The 14558-nt window shown below is 43.4% G+C and overlaps 1 protein-coding gene across 1 annotated transcript in view; it reads left to right on the top strand.

Moving 5' to 3' along the window:
- Positions 1–398: 398 nt before the first annotated feature.
- Positions 399–14558, top strand: part of LOC124116111 (separin-like) — a 38196-nt gene continuing 24036 nt past the window's right edge. The window contains exons 1-9 of the mRNA XM_046477339.2: positions 399–566; positions 2513–2764; positions 3373–4327; positions 4632–4748; positions 10010–10152; positions 10683–10870; positions 11397–11504; positions 13739–13870; positions 14157–14286. Of these exons, the coding sequence (XP_046333295.2) occupies positions 498–566; positions 2513–2764; positions 3373–4327; positions 4632–4748; positions 10010–10152; positions 10683–10870; positions 11397–11504; positions 13739–13870; positions 14157–14286 (2094 nt within the window). The 5' untranslated portion in view covers positions 399–497. The remainder of the gene's footprint in view (positions 567–2512; positions 2765–3372; positions 4328–4631; positions 4749–10009; positions 10153–10682; positions 10871–11396; positions 11505–13738; positions 13871–14156; positions 14287–14558) is intronic.

The following is a 14558-nucleotide window of genomic DNA, read 5'->3' as shown; positions in this document are numbered from 1 at the left end:
TCCCTGTTCGCCCCGATTATGTTTCTAGGTTTGTCAGCACCATACCCATGCTCGTGGGTTTCACCGAAGTGGTAAACGTCTGAGACCTGCATCACTTCGGGCTTTCCTCCCACATTAAGCTGACACGCCGTGATATAACTGGAATACTGTTAAAAGCGGCGTTCAACCCAACTCACTCACTAGAAATATCCTGAATCCAATCTAATCATTGCCTGATAAACTCTTGTATGTTAACCAACGGTGTACACTTGTGGTTCGTGTAACTCTTCCCTTATGAGATGAGACAAAATGTATCAGGTGGATATCATGTTGAATTAGAGTATCTAGTACGAACTAGGCCAGTGATAGGGGTATAGTTTTTCACCGGGGTTGTTTTCTGTTTACACCGGTCAAGCGCGGCCATTTTAAACCTTCATGGCGGTACTTCTTGTTCGGCGTTTGTATTATTGTTGACCTGCCGATGATTTCCTTTGATTTATGAGCCAAATTCCCCAAGGATGGCTGATAAATCGATATTAGAAAATATCAGCAAGAGGAATTTTGATGCAATACTTGGAGATACAAAGGTAATCTTGCCCGAACTCCATCCAAAGAAGATCTCTCATTCAGTAATCAGTCAATGGCCTATCCCTTCTAGATACACTAGAGCCGTCTGGCTATTTGATCACGATAGATTAACTACCCCGATCATAATGAGGCACAACACTATGGCAGTTTGAACGATGGTATCGATTTCAGTTTTGTGCACACTGATATTGGTTCTCTGATTGTATTGTTCCACAGGGGACCTATTTAGGCCCCTTGATCAGGAAAACCTCAGATTTGGATTATCAGGTCCACAGATGTCAAGGCTTACGTAAATTTCACTGCCGCACTCAAATTACTGGACGTTGGTCATATCTACCACTACTCTCTTGCATCATTACGATTTGCCATAGCCTTGGAACATAATCATCATGTAAGATCTTGTAGCCTAGCCTATATCTACAAAATATCTCAAAATTTTGTTTTCAGCAAATTTAGTTGCAATTTATTGCAATATGACATCAGTTTCAGCAAATTTAGTTTGCAATTTATTGCAATATGACATCAGAGGATCCAGATAAACCAAACAAATCATTACCTCGCGAGTGGGTCTGATCGTGATCATGTGCACCTCTTCAGTTAAAAATTTATGTTTTCAGGTATCACATCACCATGTTCTCATATATATATATACTAAAATGAATAAGAAATGTTATTATCAATTTGCTGTCTGCCAATGGACGCAAATCAATATTTGAAAATAAAATCTACATTTTAATTTGTTTATCTATAAAACAATTTACTATCATGACTATGGGTTTCGAGAAACATACCATGTATACACATGATACATGTACCTATTGCAGGTTATGCATGTTTGAAAATAGTGCTAAATGTGGTTGTAACATCATATCTTCAGGAAGAAAGGACAGTCGGCATGTCCTTTCTTATGTTAAAGCAAGATGCTTATCTGGTATAGTTTATCTATTTGGTAAAAACAATTTGCACATGATTTTGGAAAAAGATTCTCCCTTCTAATGAAACCAAGCAAAAGTAGGATATGTCATGTGTGAGATATAACTGGGTGTTGGCAATAACCAGTCTCATAACGACCCATCAGTGATAACTGGTAGCTAGCCAGTAACCATGTGTTGATAACTGGCATTTTTCTGTATTGCAGGGATTTATCCAGACCTTCTTAGGGGCCGATATTCTGCCCCGAGTCTACAGCAAATGTCAATAAACATTCTCAATTTGGGACAAAACATTTCCAAATTTATGTGACAATGTATTAATATAAGTAACTAATAACTAATTTTATGGCTTTGTAGAAATAACCTGTATTCATTTATAACAAGACCAATAAATATGAACAGTTTTAATGCTTCGTTTTAAATGCATTAATTGCAATCTCAAAGTTCTCTGAATTTAAGAAAATATGAACTTATTAAAGGCCTCGATGTACTGACTCGGATCCTTGGACATTCGGATCAACAGTCACCTAAGGGATGTACATTGACATGTCAACTCTCAGCTGGGATCAGCATCAATACCCTTTCCCTTTGGATCGATATCGACACATGAACTTTTCCCCAGGGTGTCATCAAAATCGACATGTGGGCCACTATTGATATAACAACCTCTTTTTACATGAAAGAGGGTCAGATTCAACATGGAGAAATTTGGCATCTTTTATTGTAGATATTTTTTGTTAAGCAACTATTGCCTGAGAATAATCAGCGGTAATGACATATTGTGGCATTCAAGATCAACTTTTGCATATTTCTTGAAGGGTTCTAAAATCTTTTAAAAAATGTGTTAATTTTTATGTGTGATTTGTTGATTGTGTACACATGATTGTATCCTTACTGTACGGATTACTGCTCATGATGTCACCCATGGCTTTCTGACATCCAGACTACGTCATGAACCAACATGTACCGGTAAACATGGTAAATCTATTTTGATGCCAACACTTGTGTTTTAGGAGTACCTGTCAAGTATACTGACTGTGAAGGGCAAAGCTAAAAATGGTGACTTGAAAGAGAAAGGAATGTTTGCAGTTAAATTTCTGCATTCTGCTGTTGCTGTTGTTGGAAATGATGTGCCTGAAGACCTCATCGCAGCAGTGCATGTTTGTTGTCAAGGATACCAGACTGCTAGGGACAACATTAAGTTACAAGATGAACTGACAGTACCCAAACTTGTGTACCATATCCTCAACAAGCTTGTGCAAGAGGTGAGCAAAAGAAAAAATATCTTACTTTGCTTGCAGAAGTCTATATTGTATTGTGTGGAATCACTGCTTTCAGTGTTATTCAGTGGCACTAACTGCAGGTCTGGACTAAACTTACGTTATTAACATTAACCACCAGTTTGAAACGAGCTGTTGAGTGGTTGGTTTGAATTATTGTCTATCATTGTTTGTTGTACCAGATACCTTGGCTACTGACTGATAAATGACTGTCATTGACCTATCAATAAAAAATTGAATTTGTTAAATAAATGTTTACAGCATAGTGCTCATAAACCCTTTTAAAACCTTGGCCGAATCTGTTGGGCATTATTCATTTTGCTTAAAATGCTGTTTCAGGTACTTTCTAATTTGCTTCTGTTCATGTGCTGAACAAAGTCTCACACTTTGCATAAGCTATCATTATCAGTATTTATATATATAAGTTATCATGATATTGTCTCAGTTACAATAAGAAAGTATATATATATTCAGATCAAATGTACCATTGTTTATGAATTATTGTTCTGTCATTTTTAATATAGTGATAATCATGATGATTATATGTTTACTTTCAAATTCAATGTTTATCAACCGGTTTGTTGAAATGACAGAGTCACATGGCTAACCTGCATCAACTTGGAGTGTTCCTGTACAGCTGCCTCCATGGTGTGACTACTGAGACACCTGGTGTTAAACCCATTGTGATGAACACCTACAGTCGTCTGTGGAACTCGTCCGTCAAACACGAAGCCAGCTGCAGCAATCCAGGCTCACTTCTCATCACCACCCAGTTGAGATTTCTAGCTATGAAATTCCTCTTTAAGAAGGAAGTAATTGAAGATTCAGATGTGGAAAAAATTGAGATCGCACTAGGCAGGTACATCCATTTAGCCAACAAATTGAAATTGAAAAAGTCTGCAATTCAAGCTGATTTGAGACAGGTTTTAAGTATATTTGTCACTATGTTAGAAAATGTTTTAACTTTTAACAAGGAAAAGTTTGGTTTGATTGTTATCAAGTCCGTGATTCGAGCTGTGAAATATCTCTCCCAAAATAAGTTGTTGGGAGACGTGCAGCACTTCCTGGAGGTGGTCAGTGAATCAGGGGCAGACAATCCCATGGCTGACATGGGTTTGATCAAAGTTGTTACCAGCATACTGACTGTGGTCAAACAGTTGGACACCTTGCTTCAAGAAGAATGCAGCAGCGATGCCCGTTTTGATGAAGTAGCTTCTGTGTTGATGTCAGGCAATGAGGGTTTGATGACAGTCACTGATGAAGATAAGGAAGATGGTGGTCATCAGTTAGTTGTCCTGGAGTTGTGTCAGGTGCTGATGATGCAGCTCAAGTCTGTACCCCTGACTGTCAATCTGTCTGTTAATCTGATGGAGGCAGGCAGGATGACCATGACCTTGTATCTACACTTCCTGGAGTCGGAATGGCGGCTGATTGGTGAAGCAGGAGCACCCTCGACTGGACTGAAACGAGATCAGATTGAGAGGAACATGCTGGATGCTTTCCATGTCAAGTTCCAGATGTTTTACAAGTTGTCACAAGCTGTTACTGGTAAGGATATTTGAGATTTGCTCCTGTATTGTATTTATTAGTTTTTTGACAGTAGATGAAGTTGAAACGTTTATTTCTTTGTTGTTTAACACTGCACTGAGCAATATTCTAGCTGTAAGACAGCAGTCTGTGGATAATTGATTCTGGACCAGACAATCTAGTGATTTACATTATGAGGAGGTCACAAATATGGGTCCTGAAGATCAATTCTGACATGGATCTTCACAGGTGAGGTTCAGACTAATTCTGTCGTGAAGGTCTGTGATGGAGATGAAAGGATAACTTGTGCGTGTGTTGTTTTCAGATGATGAAGAACTGGAGACGTTGTTGGATGAGTGTTTGGAAGCTGTTGGTCTCTATCTCAATGTGCTGGGAGTTGTGGAGTCAGACAAGACACACTTTGATGACAAATACTACTTTGGTATGTTGACACCATTCAAGAATACAATATTTCCAATTCTTTGGACAAAAGAATGAAAATGGTAGTGATTCATTACATGTCAGGTTCAAGATTAAATGTCATGCAAGGCCAGACTTAGAATAACAGATGTTCAGAGCCCAGTTTCACAAAGCAGTCAAGGGGCATCATTAGTTTGATGTACCGGCAAAAGGAGGAACGAAGTGTATACAACATATCACAAACCAGTGAAGTATTGATGATGTTCACGGAGCTACGGCTATCATTACTCCCATACTTTACAGATGTGTCTGTTGTGCTATGATTGGGTTGTGCAGGTAGGTCTAATTACATTAAGTAATACGTTACCACTGTTATACCGAGGCTGTTGTCCCCCACAACTGCTCTTATAGCGAAATTTTCCACAGAGATCTCAATCACCTCATGCAGCACGTGCGTAGCCACCTAGCTGCCATGTGACACCCTTCACTCTTGTCTCTTCGCTTGCCCTAGCAAGACGTGTATCCACTGCTCTACTTGTGTTCTACGGTTTTCCGCCTTCTGCCTATCCTTGGTTATATTTATTACTGTTTCTCAGTTCAAAGTAAACTGTAATTTACGGGGCGTTAGTTATACGGCGCTTAGAAAATTTTCCCACCTAAATTTTCTCGCCTTTTTTCGCTACTAATGGGGTGTGGCGTGGCCACCTTTAGTGGTATATCGTGGTTTTTTTTTGCATCACCTATTAATATATATATATATCTATTATATGTATTTTATGTGTCTGCTATTATCGTTTGTTTTTCTTCGGAAAATCTATTGAATATGTTTGGTGTGTGTGTGTTGTAACCATGTTTTGTTTTTGTTCAAAGAACAATGTCAGACATGGAAATGGATATTTTGTCCAGCACCCTTGCTACTCCTGTTAACAGGCGCTGCGGGGCCTGTCAGAAGTTTCTGTCTTCTCGGGATCCTCACGATCGTTGCCCGCGGTGCAGGGTCCCTTGCGAGGACACCCAGTGCACCCAGTGCGAGGGTCTGGGGCCGGAGGACTTTGCGCGATACAGGCGCTACGTGCGCTCTGCTATCATCCCTGAGGTTGCCGGTTTGTCCGGTCGGGCGCCCCTTGCGGGCACTACCTCCACAGCGGCGGATCCCTTGGCGGCCCTTGGACTGTCAGGGGATTCCGTCGCGGCTTTGCTATCTCAACTGGTGGACTCCAAACTGGCGGCCTTATCTCAGGATAAGGCCCTGGTTGTTCCGGCCCCGGCCCCTTCGGTGGCTGCGGGTTCGGACGCGGGGTCCACGGGTACGGCAGCGGCTCCCGTAGTCACCGGTCCTTCCCCCAAGCCGATACACCTGTTATCTGCTAAGGACTGTGTGGGCATGGTGTATGACCTCTTTGAGGACATGCCACGACCCCAGCCGGTACCCCGGGGAATCCACGGCTCTGTGGGTTCCTCCGAGGTTTTCGATGAGTTCGCCGACAAGGCTTTTCCTGCGTCAACTTTGTTGCGCGGGATCAAGCCGTCTTTGGAGAAAGCCTTCGCTGGACTCCCGTTACCTCCTCCGTCGTGGAGAAAGGGTTCGTTCCCGGTGCATGACCTGGCCTTCCCCGAGGCAGGTCCCACCGCGGAGGCCCATGTGGAGAGGTGTCCGTGCCCCACCTGCTGCTACAGTCACTCAAGCGACTTTACAGCAAATGGACACCCTCTCTTGGCACTCCATGCTCGCTATGTCACATGGCGACACCTACTTGGCGGCGGCTGCCATTCTGGTCGAAGGTTCCCCCACGGACCGAGACCAGCGCATTTATAACTGTTTGATCGGTTTGAATGCAACCACAGACGCCTGGGTGGTATTTCTTAACGGAGTGCCCCTCATGATGCTGCGGCTGGGAAGTCCAAGGGGTCAGCGTCTTCTTCCTTCGGGAAGAGGTCCCGCCCTGAGGGCCCCCGTAAGGGCAACATGCCGCCCTTTCGGGGGAAGAAGGGACACTGGGGGAAGCCTAAGCCGTCTCTGGACGGTAAGGGCTCCTCCAAATGACTCTCACTTGCAAGGTTCGTGTGCCAACAGCGCCAGCTTCGGTTGGCCCGTAGGCGAACCCGAGTCATTCAGCCATGGACAGTTGCGCCTGCTGCAGCCTGTCAGGCCTCCCTTTCCTTCCCCTGTCAGAGCCAGACTCCAGACTTACTAGGAGAATTGGGAGCAAGTGTTCGACGACCCGTGGGTGGTCAACACGATCCGGTTAGGCTATTGGCTAGATCTCAAAGTGGATCCGCTGCTCACCGTCGCCCCGTTGGAAGGTTTCTAATCGGAGGCCGATCTTCCCATCCTTGCCGATGCCATCGGCAGGTTGGTGGAGAAGAGGCCGGTACGTGAGTTAGCCCTACCAGAAATAACACCGGGGTTTTACTCCAGGATATTTCTCGTTCCCAAGGACAGTGCCGAACTCAGAATGATTCACAATCTGAAATCTTTCAACGAGTTTTACCTGCACAAGCTGCCCAAGTTCAGAATGTTGACCTTGGCGGACCTGAAAGCTCTGATCATGCCGGCCGACTGGCTCGCTTCAATCGACCTGAAGGATGCTTATCTGCATGTTCCGATTCACTCAAACCATCACAAGTATCTCAGGTGTGGGTTGTACTCCCATTCGGTCTTTCGTCCGCTCCCTGGCTGTTCACCCGGTTAACCACCCCAATAGTGGGGGTCCTCAACAGCTGGGTGTCAGGTACGTCGCGTACCTGGACTACTTGATTTCGTCAGCTCGATTTCACACTTCGGCTCTTGGAGCAATTGGGGTGGATTGTCAATCTCCCCAAGAGCGAGTTAACCCCCTCACAGAACTTGAAGTTCATCGGAGGTCGGTTTGACACGGTGACCCATCGCCTCTTTGTCCCCCCAGACCGGTGGCACAAGATTCAGGTGATGATTGCCTTAGTCTTAGCGGTGCCACAGACAGTTCAATTTTAGGAACAGCTGTTAGGGCTACTTGTGTCAGCCCAGTACTGCACCGATCGGGGTCGTCTCCAACTCCGCCCGCTGCAACGGTTTCTAATCCAGTTGTTAGCACAGGAGGAGAACAGTGCGTCTGTTGCCCTCCCAGATGGGCTCTGATCGCATCTGGAGTGGTGGACGGTCCTTTGCAACGTCTTATCAGGAGTCTCTATGCGGCCCTTCTGGGTCACGTCGAACCTGTATACAGACGCCTCTCTAGTGGGCTGGGGCGCCGATCTAGAGGGGGAGGGGAGCCCGGGGCTGTGGTGCGTAGACGAACTAGGTCTTCACATCAATTGCCTCGAGTTCAAGGCAGTGATCAACGCAGTCAATCACTGGAAGCATCGTCTCGTCGACACCTGGCTCATGCTGGCGACCGACAACACGACGGTAGTGTCCTATGTGAACAAACTGGGGGGAACCCACAGTCACTCGTTACTCGATCTCACGTTCGAGTTTTAAGCTCTGGTGGACAGTGTCCCGTGCCAGGTACGCGCCCGTCACATCCCAGGTGTGCGGAACGTACTGGCCGATGCTCTATCGAGGCCTCGGGATCCGAGCCTCACAGAGTGGATGCTGAACCCAGTGGTGTTTCAGTGGCTGTGCGAACGTTTGGGTCGTCCGATGGTCGACCTTAAGATCACTCAAAGAAATCTTACATCCTGCTGATACCGAGGACAGATCGCTGTGTCCGGTTAGGACCCTTAAGTATTATCTTAAGGCTTCGACTGAACGCAGACAAGGCCGTGACCGTCTGTTCATATCGTGTAACCCTAATCGGACTGCTGACATAACTCGCAACTCGATTGCCTTATGGCTTCGTTCTGTCATCAATCTGGCGTACCGGTCATGGGGGTTACCGGTTGCGGGGTCAAACCCACACGAGATTAGGGCGCTAGCGGCAACATTTGCCCTACACTCCGTATATCTGTTCACAGAATATTGCGGGGTTTTTACTGGCGTTCTGACTCGGTTTTTGCCAATCATTACCTCAGAAAGGTCTCTGATGAAGACGTGTGCTGATCGCTTGTACTGGAGGTTGTGCTGATCGCGGCGCAAGCGGTCATCTAAGGGGTGTGCCCAGTGCAATTCCGAACTCCTCAGGCTTCAGACCTTGCACGGTGGTCAATCTGGGTCTACTCTAACGTTACCACAGCCGTGGGTACGGGAGTGGGGGTCCCGCAAGCCATCGCGCTCATCCACAAGTTAGTGCGGCTTTCTGTATGTTTCTTTATTTTGATTTGACAATTATGTACTTAATTGTCTGTCGTGTATTGCAACCTTGTAATGCATGCTTTCAAATATTGAATTTAGGTCACGCGCCTATTACATACGCTTAAGTAAGCTTGTTCTTGGGATATACGGTCCGAATGAAATTAATTTCCCTTTTTTCGACTGTTTAACCTGATCTAAGATTTAGCTCACATGGATACTGTGTTCTCATCCGCTGCGGCGATGAAATATCTATCCAGTGGGGCTGTTTGGAGTCAACAATCGTTTGGCAATAAAGATTGAGCCTTACAATATGCGCTTGACAGTGCTTTGGTATCCCTATATGGTAACGCCAAGCTGGGAGCATGCGCATCGAGTGCTTCCGCCTTGTTGTATACTTCGGCTGGTCGGAAGGAACACAACAGTCAGGTTTCGGGTTGTAGGTGCTCCCCACCGCCTACTGTGGTAGTCAGCCTCGGTAAAACAGTGGTAACGTATTACTTAATGTTATTTGTAGAATTTTCCTATTCGGAATATTCTATAGGTAATACGTTACCACTGGGCTGCTGCCCGCCCGTCTGTCCCCGAGCACTTGCTCTCGCAAGAGACAAGAGTGAAGGGTGTCACATGGCAGCTAGGTGGCTACGCACGTGCTGCATGAGGTGATTGAGATCTCTGTGGAAGATTTCCCTATAAGAGCAGTTGTGGGGGACAACAGCCTCGGTATAACAGTGGTAACGTATTACTTATAGAATATTCCGAATAGGAAAATTCTACAAGATGCTGAGCCCCACAATGATTCTAGCCTGACTCAGGAATTTTCAAGATTAAGAATTCCCACAACACAAGGCCATATTACCAGATTACATCTTAAACAAAATCCAACTGAAAACTTGTCAGTGATAGTAACATTTGGATATTTTGTTTAAGACCACTCGAACATGTTATTTTAAAGTCAAAACCTCAACACAGTCTTTTGACCTTATTAGGATATGATTTATAGCCATATATATCAGACATGTTACTTGTAGACCACCACGACATATTTAGAAAACGCATTTCGTGGGTTGCAGGCTACCTGATGGTGAAGTTTGGTCACTTCTGCTACAACCGCAGTCTGGACAAGCAGGCCACAGAGTTCTACCGCAATACTTGCCAGCAGCTCACTGAGTGGTGCTTTTCTGACACTGAGAAGAAACAGGCTCGCATTGAAGAGGTTGATAAAGAACTTTGTAATCTAATTCAAATAGTTGATATGCATGATACATGCAGCAAACTAAATGTTGTCCACTCTGTCATGTGTGTCACTATTATATTCTATGAAGAAAACATCTAGACTTTCTATTGAGGACTAGAGGTTCTTCATGTAGCAAAAAGTTTGAGTTTTTGTACTCTGCATCTGTTGGTAGTAATTTTTCATGGATTTTGTCAGTTCACTTGTCATGTTTTTGATAATTGTTGTTGGTGTAAATTATACAAATAAGGGTATGCTTCTACAAAGAGATGTCCCTACTTCTGAAAGCAACCTATAGGTTCTAGGTGCTCCAGGACAAATATCTTCTTGCTTTTGTTGTGCATTAAATCTCAGGCGTTGCTTAGTTGTGCTAGATTGAATTTCATGAAGAATATTTTTGAAGAAATTATAAATAAGTGTTTTAGAGATTATGTAATTGTACATGATGGCAAGGCTATCAATGCAACCTTGCCAGACAGGGCCTGTGTTTACCCTTGATGTCCTACTTGTAGTCATCTCTGTGGAAGATCTACAATTGCCTGACAGAGTGTTACCGACGCCGTGGGATGTGGAAGCAAGCCATGGAAACCATAGCGATGTACCTACACATTGATGCCAGCCATGCGAACACTCTAGTGCAGCTGTGGGTGCGCATCAAGCGGGATGCTACCAGGGAGGGACAGCAAGACTTTGTGGAAAAGTAAGACTGGGCAGGGTAGCTTGCTCAAAAAGCCCCAGTACATTCAGTATAAGCGTTTGTAAATATATGTTGAGATATTATGGAGAATGGTTTTAGATTTTATCACTTAAATCATTCACACAAAACTGTTTTACCAGTTGCAGGGGACAGTGAGTTGACAGCAGTATGTGTTAATTGTTAAACCTGTGAGATGAAGAGTTTGAAGTGAGGTGGTGTAGATGGTTTTCTTAAGATGTAACCATGTCCGCCAGCCAAAATGTTAACGCATTCTGCGTGACACATTTTCCCCATTCAAACCTATTTATAATCTCTTGATGAGGTTTGCACTTTAGGTTGAATCTGCTCTACTTCTAGTAAGTTTGACTTTCAGCTTCATTGTCAGTAGAGTGATCCTTTCTAGCGCCTTGACAGTTCATAAGACCAAACAATGTGTGTAAAACAAGTGGTAATTTGCATTCATGACACAACTACTACTGTGTATAACTGTAAATATGATATATAGTATGTAATACCATGTTTGCCCCAGGACCATGAAGGATGTGTTTGACAGTGAGGGTGAGGAGAGACCTCAGACAGATGGGGACAAGGTCCTCTGTCTGCTGCAGTCAGAGCTGGAGGCCTTCAAGGGCATCAAGTAAGTAGATTACCCAATTCAGTTTCACTAACACAATTCTAAGTAAGGTATATGATAAGGGACAGATCAGGTATAAATTTGAGATTGTTGACATGTTTTGTTGCAAATGACAAACAAATTGTCATGTCATATGGTGTAATTCATCTTCCCAAGGCAATGGTGACCGTAAAAGTCAAGTTTCCACCCTTGCCGACCAAGGTTGGAGTTTCTGGGCTCGATCGTGGCGCCACCACTGGCTGTCAGTGTCAGTTGCACCAGAGTAATGTCCCTTGTATTAACCAATCAGATTCCACCCCTAATATCACTTGCATTTGCTTCCAATCAAATGGGGGGGCACGGGTGGCCCAGTCGTCTAAGGCGCCGCGATTCGCTGTGCAGAGCTGCGTCCCTTCTGCTCGCCAGAAACCTATGATTGTGGGTTCGAATCCCGGTTTGCCCCGATTATGTTTCTAGGTTTGTCAGCACCATACCCGTGTTCGTGGATTTCACCGAAGTGGTAAACGTCTGAGACCTGCATGACTTCGGCTTTCTTCCCACATTAAGCTGACATGCCGCGATATGACTAGAATATTGTTAAAAGCGGCGTTAAACTCAACTCACTCACTCACTCACTCACTCACTCACTCACTCACTCACTCACTCACTCCAATCAAATGGGGGCGCACAGTCAAGATGTGATCGATCGATAATCAAAATCTATGTTGTAATAAAACGAGTCTTATTTTGCGAAGTGCATCAGATCCCGTGAGGACCTTGATAAAAAATCCTGCAATTGACCGAAATCTGCATAACAGTTTACGAACTGGATGCCGATTTCACTACGTGATTTTGATTGGACTATGCATAGACTCGTAAGCCAACTCCATGATTCCAGTCTAGTTTGGCAAGGGTGGAAACTGCTTTTATAGTCAGTTAACTCCCTTGCTTTGGGAAGATAGGTGTAACTGTGAGTCCTTTGGATAGATTATATGAGTATGTGGGCAAGGGACCTTTATTGCTTGGAAGTAGAGGGTCAGTGTTTTGGTTTTTTTCCAGTGGTCAATGACCAAGGCCTCCTGGCAATCTGAAACACTACAATGTCATAAATAAAGGAACACACAGTATTTTCATAGTTAACTTATAGATTAACTATAGGCATATCAAAACAATCCAGTGTTCTTGACATTCTTTTGAGTAGTACCTTTGCATAACCTTGATTCATGAATATAAGGAGTGTGCACCTAAATCTGCAGTTTAATTTTTACGATTTTGTTTTGAATACTTATTGATCATTTAATTCATTAGCTTATTAGTAGTAATGTATTGGTATGTACGACATACAGGATGACAAGATTTGAGAAGGCTGATGCTTACCTTATCTTTTTTATTTGACATTTTGTGAACATAAAATTTGGTATTATATGTCTAGGGCTATTTAACTCACTGTAACATTTGGTTTTACTGTAATGACGTGTAATGCAGTGATTCGAAAGATTTTGTCTGCAAGACGTGGAGTGTGTGTTGATAAAAAATACTGCTGTGTGACGTGACTTAATTTACAAGATATCACGATAATTACTGCGAATTATGAATCAAGGTTATCCACAAATTAGGTAAATTGCTCTGTATATATAATTACAGTGAGAGGTTGCACTCTGTAATGCTATATGAGAGACACAGTTCTTTGCAAAGTGGGGGGTGGTCGGTTAGCACAGTGGTTAATGCGTTCGATCGTCACGCCGAAGACCCAGATTCAATTCCCAACATGGGTACAATGAGTGAAGCCCATTTCTGGTGTCCCCTGTCGTGATATTACTGGAATATTTCTAAAAGCAGCATAAAACCATACTCACTCACTCTCTTTGCAAAATGGAATCCCTTCTCAAAATGCTTTGTCAAGCAGGTTCAAATCCTGCATTTGCATGATCCTAGTCTGTCAGCGCCATACTCATGCTTATATATTGCACAAAAGTGTTCAACATCTGCTACCTGCATCACATTGGGTGTTCCTCCCACAACAAGCTGATATGCTGTGATGTAACTGAAATACTGCTGCAAAAGTCTGTGAATTTGCTGGTGACAAAATGACTTTGGGATCTTTGCATTATTTCATCAATTCTGTAATGTGACTTATTTTATTTGAAAAATATCAGCAGGACATTTTTCTTGACATTCAGACAGTGCCCTAGAAAATGAACTGATCTGAAATCCTGAAAGTGGTGTTACAAGAAGACTTATGAAATGTGTGTGTGCAGGAAGCGATGGAGCGAGGGAGAGGCTGTGGTGCTGAAAGACCTGGTATCAGTGGTGGGGGACTCCGGCACCAAGGCTGGCTACCTGCTGTCTCTTGCCCAGATCATGTGGGTCACAGGGATAGAGACACACAGGTGAGAAAGACACAGTAGCTAAGAATTTGCAAGAGACAAATGACAGTATGATTATGTTCTAGAAAATTTTCATGGTTTTATCTGTCAAAACAGCACATTTTTGTCATTTCATTACCAAGTTTGAAAAGAATCATTACATTTGAAGAGTATGAAAGAAATTAAAATCAGAATACATTTCCATGTTATCTATAGAAAGAACAGTCATTATTGTGCATATTTTCATTAGCTTAAACTATTTATTGTGCTCAAAACAATTTTATTATGTCATTTTGATCTTTAATTTCAGGTCTGCCAAAGAGTGTGTGAATGATGTTCTGGATTTGCTGTGCAAGACAACAAGTTCTGAAGGCTACCTAACCTTGGCTCAGGGATATTTGTGGCGCTTCATCATCACACGAGAGGATTTGTGTAAACAGGTTTGTTCTTGACCCCTTTTTAGGCTTCAGCTTTGTCTCAGATTCTGTGACGAGAAATGAGTGACTGAATGATACTGTTAACTACTTACTAGAGTCTTCAATATGTCAGATACTATTATGCACGGCCAACAAAGTGTAACAGGTATGGTCTGACACAATGTCAAGGCTAACCTACTGAATGAGTTACATCAATAACAACTGACAGTAAGTAGTACCTAGTGATGAGACATGCATTATATTTGCCACTAGGGACCTATTCTCGTGGGAAATTC

Source organism: Haliotis rufescens, unplaced genomic scaffold (genome assembly GCF_023055435.1).
Source record: "Haliotis rufescens isolate VD_foot unplaced genomic scaffold, xgHalRufe1.0.p SCAF_4, whole genome shotgun sequence".
Classification (NCBI taxonomy): domain Eukaryota; kingdom Metazoa; phylum Mollusca; class Gastropoda; order Lepetellida; family Haliotidae; genus Haliotis; species Haliotis rufescens.
Note: the sequence above shows the minus strand (reverse complement) of the source record. Positions and strands in the feature narration are given on the sequence as shown.